We start from the raw sequence: 12,003 nt of genomic DNA on the forward strand, positions 1-12,003 counted from the left end.
AACAATTCATATGTATAATCAGCTCAAAGGCCAGACCATGACTTGATAGTTTCTTTAGCATCTAGCAAACAGGAACGTACATCCAGCTGAAATCAGGACAAATCTCTCAAGTCAACATGTCAATTTTCTGTCTGTTTATCTGAAATAACAAAGACATAATGGAAACGTCGTTGTTTAACTTCAGTCAAAGGTTTCTCTTCAGAAATATGAAAGTTTATTATGTTTTGTTTTTAATGTGATGTGTGTGTTTCTTTGCAGTCCAAGGAGACAAAGAGCGAGAGATTGGTGTCACATATGAAGACTCATGTGACAGAAACAATGTTGCCACAACTCTTCCTCCCCATAAAAAAAGAAACAGGCATGTGGCCTGACAGCAGAGGGGAAAAAAGACAAAATTAAAAAATCATCTGAGGTCCTCAGTGTATGTGTTTGATGTGTTATCTGCTTTACAGAGACTGCCTCGTCTTCTCTACTTGCATCTTTTTCTGGAACTTCCTGCTCTTTCATCAGTTTGAAGGCAGACAGCTAAATCTGGAGCCATCGCTGACAGTACCTCTCTCTCAGGTTACCATTGGCAACACTGTCGCGAGAATCCAAACTAATGTCACCTTCACAGAAATTATTATGACAGCACGCACTTATTTAATTACAGTACACAGAGGGAGACATGCAGTCAATGACAAGTGGAATCATCAGGTCAGCAGAACAACATGATTTATATTCACAGAGAGCTGCAACATTATGAGGCGTCCATTAGAAACTGGTTCCCTTAATTCAGGCTTAAACCACTTCAAACACATACAGTGGTCAAGAAAAATACCAAAGACATTAAAGAAATGTTCTCCCTATTCATTTGAAAGCAACAGCACAAAATCTTGAATCCTGCTTTGATAAAGTAATAAATTATTTGGGCTCAATACAGCCACAAAGATTTTGCAGCTGTGAAGGAATGTTTGCAACAAATTCCACTTTGTAGATGTGAAGAGTGTTTTGTCACCATCTAAAATAAAAATAGCTCGAGAAAGTCAAGCTTATGAATGTGTAGAAAAGGATTTGCATGGTAGTATAAAACATTTGTATTTAAAAAGAAAAACAGGAGTGGTTTTGCAAACATTTTTTCATAGATACAAAGCTAACAAAATGCAGGACTTTGAAGTTACAGATGCAGATTTCTGGCCCATCTTTGCACTTCTATTTGATCGGATACTGACAAATCGAATTGTCCTTTCAGGCAACAGACGGCTTGCGTCCAGCTGCAGGCTCTTAAAGGGGAGTAGATAGGTTTTAAAGATGAGCGACTGGTGTGACTACCTGAATGTCAGAGTGAATGTGATGAACTGATATTACTCAGTCCGAGGCTCAAGCAGGTGGTGCTCTGGACACTCAGTCCGTCACCTTCATCTGCCACTCTTGGCTCGACCATATTGAGTCCATAGAATTATATCAAACCGTCCTGATTGTCTTTGTTCCACACATTAATTCTCCCCTTCCTCTGACACCGCTCTCTGTGAGTCTGAGAACCTCACAGTTGTTTGTTTGTTGACCCCAAGCGATTTGATCCTGCTGAGATGCATATGTGTGTGTGTGTGTGTGTGTGTGTGTGTGTGTGTGTGTGTGTGTGTGTGTGTGTGTGTGTGTGTGACCTCCCTCAGCATTCATCACTCATTACTTACATACAGCCTTCAAGGCCTGTAATTAACTTCAGCTTTGATGCCCCCTACCACCTGCTCATTTCCTGCATACACACGCATTCACACATATTGTACATGTTCACACACAAATACACTTCAACACTCACTCATACTGTGAGAATAATTGTGTTTTAGTGGAAACAGAAAAAAAAAAAAAACTACTTCACATCTCTGAGACCAGTCTCAGCCTGTGTGTGTATTACATGCCTATACAACTGCATGTTCTACAACAGTTTGTGTTGTGGTTCCTGCTCTGACCTGTGCTGCAGTGGGTGTGCCTGTTTCCCTGGCAATCAAGTCCACACCAGGTTCTCATCGGGTAATCAGCAGCAGCAGCAAGATAAAAGGCCAGCTCAGTTCACCAGTCATCGCCTGATTGTTGTGTCATCTGTGGTAACAGCTCTCGGCCATTGCAGCATTTCAGCTTAAGAATTTAAACTGCTTGTTTCACAACTGTCTGTTCTGTCACCAGTGCATGATTCTTGCCTGCCTGCCCGCCAACCTGCCTGCCTGGCCACCTACCATTCTGCCCAGGAGAACAATAAACCTGTCCTAGTATCCACATCCAATCTGCACTTGGGTCCTTGTTTGTCCTACACTACAACAGAACAATCAGGCCATCAGGTATGGATCCAGCAGATTCTAACCCAGAAGGCGCCGCCGGACAACTTCAGCAAGCCCTATCCGGTCAGAATGCTCACTTAGCTCGACATGAGCAGATGCTTCTAACTTTGGACCAGAATTACCACACCATCCTTACGCAGTTGTCTCAACTCACCAGTCATGTGGCTGGTCTGGTACAGCCTGCTCCCGATCAGCAACAGGTTCCGGACTCATCCAGGCATCCTACCGCTTCTGCCACCCCGGTAAGAGAGACACACATCCCGGACCCCATACCTTATGCCGGGGATCTGGGTAAATGTAGAGGGTTCTTACTCCAATGCTCACTTGTGTTTGACCAGAAGCCCATCACTTATGCCAGTGACAAATCCAAGATCTCCTACGTCATCGGACTTCTGGAGGGCAAGGCTTTGTCATGGGCAGAAGCAGCGTTTGAACGGCAGGGTTTCAGGCACATGTCTTATCCAGCTTTTATGGATGAGATGAAGGTGTTTGACCTGTCTGTTCTGTCACCAGTGCATGATTCTTGCCTGCCTGCCCGCCAACCTGCCTGCCTGGCCACCTACCATTCTGCCCAGGAGAACAATAAACCTGTCCTAGTATCCACATCCAATCTGCACTTGGGTCCTTGTTTGTCCTACACTACAACAGTTTGTGTGACATACATGCAAGTTGCAGGGCTTTAATGTCAAAATCAATAAAGGATTTTTGCTCTCAGGTTTAATGAGTATCTGTTTCAGGCCAAATCAGATGTAGCCATAACATTTATTCGATATCTCAAAAATATGATTGCAGTTTTGACCTCTGGCTTCCATGTTAATGCAACCCTGAACCCAACACACACAAACCGCTGTTTGCCTCCAGCACACTGAAAAATAATGAACTTCAGTGGAGGCATGAGCTTTATAATTTTTCTATTGATTCCTCTTGTAACTCCATCTCCTGGTGTGGAAGGGTGCATAATCTTTAGATATTGATCACATGTCAAGTTCCAACACAAAAGCTTATAGCTGGAAATATAAAAACTATGTATGTTTGAATTTAGTTTGCTATTTACCCACTGATTTGTGTGTTGCAGCAGGGAAACTTCTCAAATCAGCAGGACACAGGTCCCCCAAGGACCAGAATTGTGGATTACTGCATTAAAAAGTGGACCAGGACACTTCACCCATAAAAAAAATTCTTAAGGAATTTAAAAGAAATCCTTCCTGGGTCAACATAGTCATGTTTATAGCAATATGACATAAAATATAAGCCTGATAAATATTATTGGGTTGTACCCTGTCAATGTTGGACATCTCATTGCGCAATCAGCTCTTGTTTTGATCTTTTGGTATCCCAGGTGCTGACAATCAGGTGCTTGATCAACATCTGATTAGCAGCACCTGGGAGCAACTATTAACCAAATACAAATTTCCATACTTTTTTTTTTAAGTTTTCATAAGCCATATAAATTCAGTGAGAATACAAATATACTGACAAAGCAGAAATCTGTCATTTCAAAAAATAAATGTGCTACAGATATTTGATCCTCTGTTTGCTTACAGATTGGAATATATTTCTCTGGTATAATCCTTTTGACTGATGAAGAAAATGTTACAGACTTAATCAGTCTCCAATCAACTTTACCGTCATGTGGAAATAAAAATGGATATGGCCTTCATTTTTACGTTCATCCGGAGGAAGTCTGGTATAACTGCTCGCATTAATAATCTCCCATTTGCTAAAGGGGATCATATACATGCCATATATGAGCTGCAGTAATTTATCCTTCATTCACTTTGCGGTCACTGCAGCAGAAATCAGTGCACTTGTCTCTCCTTACCAGCCTCATTATTTTCACATACATCTATTTAAGTGGATATGTCTGCAGGAGAGAAAGCAGTTGTTCTTCTAAGCACCCAGATGGACAAATATCAATGGCAAAAACATGAGATGAAGCAGGGAACAGATCACCACATTAATGCACACTTCACATAGTTAACAGAGACAGGCATCTCCAAGATGCTTTTAGGCAGCAAGCTGAGACATCCTGACAAGAGAACATGCAAGACCGGATTATCCAATGGGCATTATGGGCACACCCATTGGGGGCCCATGTAGGGCATACATCAGCAGTTTGGACATGAAACAATATGTACATAAAAGCCACATAGTTAAACCACAGTGTCTAGTGTACTACTATTGGTACCACTGGCTGAGAGAAGTTAGAAAAGTCATTTCACAGTGTATTATTCACAATTTTTACAGTGTTATGTTGTGGAATGGCGCCATGGAACACTCGGGGCCCAGGGCCCTGTGAACTTTTAATCCGGCCCTGAGTACATGCATAGTTCAACTAAAACTTTAGAGCTACAATGAACAATATCATAAATCAAATGGCCAACATCAAACAGCCACCAAGTCAGTCACGTCTCCCTGGCTTTGTGGACATCCCACAAACAGCATTTTCTTCAAACTGTTTAACATTAAACAGATTCTTGGGTGTAAACAAAATGAAATCAAGTCTTGTGCGAGGAAAAAAAACTGCTCACAAGGCCATCACAAGTATTGATAACTTTTAAAAGCCTGTAAGAATTTTATAAATGTCTAACTTTTGTAACAATAACCACCAGCTCTACACCAACTATTTCAGATGCAAACTTGCAAGCGTTCATTTGACTTCCTGTAAAGAGACATGCTGCCATCTTCTGGTCTGTTGAAAAAATAACATGCAGGTAGCAAATGGGAAGCAAGGTTTACACCCTAGTAGCATGCGGACAGACATTATGCAGCATTAATAATGGTCAAACTACAACCACCCCTTGCTCTTCTGCGGTAGGATGCTAGCAGCTCGGAGCGGCGCCTGGCTGACTTACCGTGTGAAGCAGTGGTGACAGACCTCTCTGGCTTGTTTGTTGGACACACAGCAGGCCAGAGACTCGCCGCAAGTAACCAGCTCTCCTCTCCTTATCCTGCTTTTAGTCCGCAGACCGTTACCTTTTCCAGGACTGACAAAACGCTCCAGCGTCGGTGCCATTATTGGGGTTTCCCTCCACGTGAACTAGGCAGTGTTTACATCCGTGATAAGCGCAGCGTCATGACGTTATATTACGTATTCATCGGTCCCTTACAACGTAAAACGTAAACCATTAAAATCTGGAGCAGTGGTAGGCAACTCCGGTCCTCGAGTGCAGCAGAGAAACTAACATTTGCAGGACTGTGGCAGTCGAGGACCGGAGTTGTCTACCCCAGATCTAGAGAGTAAAACCAGTTTTGGAATCTTGTTTTCACACAAAAGGTAGAATTTAAACATAGGATAAAACTTAAATGTATTTAGTGTGTGGCATATTGTCGAGATATTTTCAACAAAAGGGTTTTTAAAATGAATAAAACAAACTTACTTCGCAACTTGGTTAGTTTTCTAAATTCTTGGATATAAAGCTGAGATAACCACGATTGTTTGACTTGTCTACACTAAAACAACTATAAGTCATCCTCAAGTATTTATTTTCTAACATTAATAACATATAGTCTAACAGCCTATTTCAAAAACCTCTTGCCCTTTTTTTAAATAAAGGTCAGATTTACACGTGCCACAATTTTCCCATGTGCCCCTGCCTGGCCCTTGCATCAGTCATTTTTTAGGTGCACCACTGTTTGTATGTTTACAAAGTATTGCGGTTTAGTAAACATACATGGCCATCTAGTACATGTACATTGTTTTCATTGAATATTTTACAAGAGGTCATAGTTTAAGTTAATCAGCATGAACTGATTGGCAAACTGGTTAAATAACTGTTGCTTCACAGAACATAGGTAGTTGATAATTAAACAAAATTACTAAATTAAAACAAAGCTGATAGGAGGCACATTTATTTTATTTCTTGAATATACTGTTTTTAAGTTTTAAAAAATCTTAGAAAAATAAACTAAAGAAATAATCATGGAAAAGGGATTAAAAGAAAAAAGCATGTACAAAGCTCAGGTTGCTGGACTAGTACTTATGTGAATCACTTCCAGCTCCACTTTCAGCCTTCCTGGTCAGATAAAAACAGATGTGTCTGGAAACTACAGTTCATATCCTTTAAAATCTTTATCTTTAAATGACTTTAACTACAGCATAGTGCCATAATATTTATAGCTGATGTCCCAGTTAGGATGGAAACAATATATAAAGAGATTTTTCCTTTTATCCCTTTGCTAATGTAAAAGCAAATGGGCAGGGAGTGAGGTATAATGGGTTCGTTCCTTTAATCCTCTGATGCAGTGGTCCCATTTCACTGGCATTTTTTTAGTCTGCAATTTCACCATCTGTGGGAATATATTGGATATTACCATGGGTTTTTTTTTTTTTTTACAAATTAAGACAGCAAGTTTTCTAAAAACTTGAACATTTAAACTATTTTTTTCCCCTGTCAAACATTTCCCATTTAAGGACAAGCAATGAAAGAAAAACAAGCCTGCTGGTTCAAAGCCTGAAACAGACTCCAAGTTTCTGCAATCAAGCAAATAAAAAAGACAAATAATGTTTACTTTCACACTAATGAGTAGAAATTATTTATTTTTTAGAAATTCTGCCCAAATGCATATACAGTTATTCATTCATTAGCCTAACCTCTTAATCCTATGAAGGGTCACGGGGAAGCTGGAGCCTATCCCAGCAGTCTTTGGGCTAAAGGCAGGGTACACCCTGGATAGGCCGCCAGTCCATTGCAGGGCCAAAATGCATATACAGTGTAAAATATAATTTGTTTGTCTTCTCACATTATTAGATCCAGAAGATATAATAGCAAAGTACATTGACTTATCCTCTGTTTCATTACTTCCAACAGCAGAGTCAGCAATCAGCTTGTCCATCAGTAAAAAAAAAAATCATATAAGAGCAGCCAAAACACCAGTTTTTTCTTGTTGTAACAATGCTTCTTAGCAATAAATCTCATACTGTTGGAAAGCCTGTAAATATCCTTTCCAACAGGGATGCCATGTTTGAAAAGACAGTATTTGTGGGGTGAGCAACAGATGAGTATGTGGCTTGCACTTATGAAAAACTTGTAAAATACTCTTTGCCAATGCCATAGCTTATTCTATTATCGATTCTTGTTTTGACTTCCTTTACCCCAGGCCCTGACAATCAGATGCCTGATCGGTGTATGAACAATGGTACTTGTGTGCATCCTGCTGCAGTGGTCAGTTGAGACTGAAGCCTACAAATGTGGAGAAGTAGAGAACACTATGCTGAATGCTTTACCATTAAGGTGACAGCTTTTAGTAGAGGCAGTGTGATCCTGTGGGGCACCATCTCCATCACTGGAAAAACAAGGCTTGTCATCACTGAAGGCAATGTCAATGCAGAGAAATACTGAGATGAGTTTCTGCAACCAGTGGTGAATCCATATGGCCATTGTTTGGATCTAACTCTGTCCTTCAAGATGACAATGCTCGCCCCCACAGAGTGGGGTTTATCGTGTGATGCTTCTAAAATTACGGAGTTAGGAGGGTGGAATGGGTTGTCTGCAGTCATTACCTCAACCCCACTGAAAATGCTGTTAATGGCAGCGTGACCAACACATCATATTGGCTGACTTGTGATGCTAGAAGTATATGACCAATTTGGTGACCAGCATGGGAGGTGCTGGTTTGTTGTGGCTGTGAATGATTCTTCCATGTGCTACTTAGGTCCATTTTTTGCTGAATCAACAAATGGTTAAATTGCTAATATCCTCCTGACGACCACGAAAAAAAAACATGTGTAACTACAAATGTCCATTACGGAAGACATTGCTTAAAACTTTTAAATACTGTGGTAAAATATAGTTATATTTATATAAGAAATGATTTAATGTGTTTATAAGATATTCTATGAAAATATAACTACACAATTTCAAGTAAAAATCAGCACAAAGAAAAGTATTATGCACTTTTGCTCTTCCCATAAAACATGCTTGTTGCAATGGAGGCCATTTTTCTTGAAGAGAGAAAGAAAGTTCACAAATGAGGTACCATTTAAAAGCACTAAATGTCCTCTTTAAAGATCAAAAGGTGTTAGTTCAGTAGTATTCAGGGAGATGAAAATATTTAGGTTTACAAAGGTCCTCCACAGAGGACAAATTTGAACTACTGGTAGTCAGGAGGATACGTCTTGTTTCTTTAATCTTCATCATCATCATCCAATCCAAAAGCATAATATGCTGTACTCTTCCTAACAAATCCAATTGTTTACACTGACCACTAGATGGATCTGTTGCACCACTTTGTACAGTTTTTTGTGGTTTATATAGAAAGCAAAGTGTTTTAGGTATGGTTGTTTTTGTTTATTCAATACAGTTTATAATTTCTGCAAAATCTTATCAAGAACAAAACATTTATTTTAATCCTTAACTTGACCATGCAGTGCAGACAAGACGCCCATCTAGGTTTCACAGTGTTTAACAGATAACCAACCATTAGTTAACAGCATGCAGGTAAGATATATCTAAAAAGTTGTTTTTGCTTTATGCTGTGGAAGATGACATTTTTTCTGTTGAAGAAAATGAATTGCTAAAGTGGAGCGAAAGACCAAATCAGATTTAATCAAAGCAATTTTAGAAGCTGAGGTTAAAAACAATCAGTGATTAAAGTCATTGACAAACATGCCAGAAGTCACGCAATATTTAAATAACATGCATTTTAACTCATTTTAAGACCAGTAATCTGCTGGTGTGACACTATGAGCCAGTTTAAAATTGGAAATTGACCCCTTGACCCTAGATTAAGATGACACCACATTTGGGCTTCAAACAGTGAAGGAACCAGCCTGACACCGCCGTGAGACTTCTCACAGTAGGTCAGCCAATCAGCTGTCGAGAAAAGTGATGAACAGATTCAATTCAATTCAATTCAACTTTATTTATATAGCGTCAAATCACGGCAATGCCATCTCAAGACGCTTTACAGACAGAGGGGAAAACATAATGAAGGCCAATTCATAACAGCCTATATAAGGAAACCAACAGATTGAGTTGAGTCCAACTCAATCTCCCATCCTGAGCAAGCACACTGGCAACAGTGGGAAGGAAAAAACTCCCTTTTAACAGGAAGGAAACCTCCGGCAGAACCCGGCTCAGGACAGGCAGCCATCTGCCTCTGCTGTGTGGGGAGAAGAGGACAGAAAGACAACAGACAACAGGAACTGCTACTCCCGGCCAGGGAGACCTGCTGAGACAGGAGACATACATGTTAATGATGCAACACTGTTATGGGGGGGGGGTAAAAGAAAGAGATAAAGAGAAAAAGAAAGAAGCTCAGTGTATCAGGAAATGTCCCTCAGCAGTCTAAACCTATAGCAGCATAACTAAGGGATGCTAACCATCCCTAGCTATAGGACTTATCAAAAAGATAAGTCTTCAGCCTAGTCTTAAAGGTGGGGAGGGTGTCTGCTTCCCTAACACTAACTGGGAGCTTATTCCATAAGAGAGGGGCCTGATAACCAAAGGCTCTGCCTCCTGCTCGGCTCTTTGAGACTCTAGGAACCACAAGTAAGCCTGCAGTCTGCGAACGAAGTACTCTACTTGGTATATAAGGAACAATGAGGTCTTTGATATATAGTGGTGCCTGGTTGTGGAGGGCTTTATATGTAAGGAGAAGGATTTTAAATTATATTCTAGATTCAACAGGCAGCCAATGAAGAGAGGCTAAAACTGGAGAAATATGATCTCTCATGCTGGTTCTGGTCAGGACTCTGGCTGCAGAATTCTGGATCAGCTGAAGGCTTTTCAGGGCATATTTAGGACAGCCCAGTAATAGAGAGTTACAGTAATCTAGTCTTGAAGTAACAAAAGCGTGAACCAGTTTTTCTGCATCACTCCGAGACAGAATGTCCCTAATTTTGGCTATATTACGTAAATGAAAGAAGGCTGTTTTAGTAACCTGCTTAATATGTGGGCCAAAGGACAGGTCAGGGTCAAATATTACTCCAAGGTTTCTCACTGTAGCACTGGAAGCTAAAGTAATGCCATCCAGGTTCATTACAAAACCGGAAAATTTAGCTCTGAGTTTTTCAGATCCAACGAGAATTACTTCAGTCTTATCTGAGTTTAAGAGGAGAAAATTTCTAGACATCCAAGTCTTTATGTCTATGAGACCATTTTGTAGCCTATTGGGCTGATTTGTTTCATCTGGTTTAAAGGATAAGTATAGTTGAGTATCATCTGCATAACAATGAAAGTTTATTCCATGCTGTCTAATAATTTTGCCTAAAGGGAGCATATATAGCGTGAAGAGTATTGGTCCAAGTACAGAACCTTGAGGAACTCCATGACTTACTGTAGTTTGGGAGGAGGACTTGTCATTTACATGAACAAACTGAAGTCTATCAGATAAATATGATTTAAACCAGCTTAACGCTGTACCTGTAATTCCAATCACCTGTTCTAGTCTTTGTAACAGAATGTTATGATCGACTGTATCAAATGCAGCACTAAGATCAAGCAAGATAAGTACGGACACAAGTCCTTTGTCTGAGGCCATAAGAAGGTCATTAGTAACTTTCACCAATGAAACGAGATGGATTCCTCGTTTTGCAAACAAGAGTTGGGATAAATTAGCTCCAACAGTTTTGTCAGTCTTTAGGTAGAAATGTGCAAAGTAATATGCTGAAAATATCCGAACATTCTCCCTACAGTCCCAAAACAGAGCATTAATAGTTAACTTACCGTGGCCAAAAAGAAGTTGAAAGATTTTCCAGACAAAATTCTGCAAGAATTTTCACCACTTTTCCAAAAGTCTCCAATAGTAGACACATCAGATTCCTTCATTTTCAGGGAGTTTAAAATGAGCGAATTTTACCTATGAAACTGCTCAATATGACTTGCTTTCTTGTGTGTTCGAACGAATGTTTTTTTTCGAAACAAGCTTATCTTGTTGAATTTTGATCCTGTTTAAATATATTTCACACTCATGGTTAAACTATTATAAAACTCCCTTTTTCAGAAGTGTATAAAATCATCAAATGAAATTAAATAAACTTATATGAACAAGTGTTTTACATTAAAGTAAATTCAAGTGTTTCAATCGTGTTATTTAATAGAATAAAACATATTTCACAAAAGAAAATATCAGAAGTTTTAAGATCCATCAAACTTTAACTCCATTTTAAATTTTTCATTGCTCATGCTCTCCCCTCCATCTTCCTTTTCTGGGAATCAAACTTCAAACCAACTAGTTACCAAGTGGACTACTGATGGTGCAATCTATTTTTCTACATTATTCTGTCATTAAATCTATTGTCACAAAACGGATACATTTAGCCAATATGTTTGCAGTGAAAAGTAGGATTTCCTTTTCTTTTGGGGCTCAATTTCCTTTAAATTCCTAAATGAAAATAGGACACACTACTCGGTAAATGAGCACATAAAGAAAGAAAATAAAGGGAGAATATGGACTTGGTCCAGGTATGGTGCATTTCCACCAGTCAAGGCAGGATGAGCTGCCACACAGTAAAGGTCTGGTAACTTTCTTTTTTTTTCTTCTCAATTATGTAAACACTTTAAAGATACTTTATCATTTTTCATATTTTTATTAGCTGGGTTGACAGGGGGTTAACTAACTGGGTGCACACACTTAGTTAATATTATATTATAATTATATTGTCACCTTGTTAATTTGGTTTATTTTGTCACCTTATCAATTTGCTTTGCTTTCAGATAATATACTTTCCTCTTGAGTTGCCAGT

The 12,003-nt window shown here is 39.4% G+C and overlaps 1 protein-coding gene across 1 annotated transcript in view; it reads right to left on the reverse strand.

Annotated features, from left to right (window-relative positions):
- The window catches only part of smyd3 (SET and MYND domain containing 3), a gene marked incomplete at its 5' end in the record, with an annotated part of 95,297 nt that extends 89,966 nt beyond the window's left edge, over positions 1-5,331 (reverse strand). Inside the window, one exon of the mRNA XM_079245510.1 lies at positions 5,171-5,331. Coding sequence (XP_079101636.1) covers positions 5,171-5,331 — 161 coding nt within the window. The remainder of the gene's footprint in view (positions 1-5,170) is intronic.
- Between the last annotated feature and the right edge of the window lie 6,672 nt (positions 5,332-12,003).

Source organism: Telmatherina bonti (assembly GCF_933228915.1).
Source record: "Telmatherina bonti genome assembly, chromosome: 1".
Lineage (NCBI taxonomy): Eukaryota > Metazoa > Chordata > Actinopteri > Atheriniformes > Telmatherinidae > Telmatherina > Telmatherina bonti.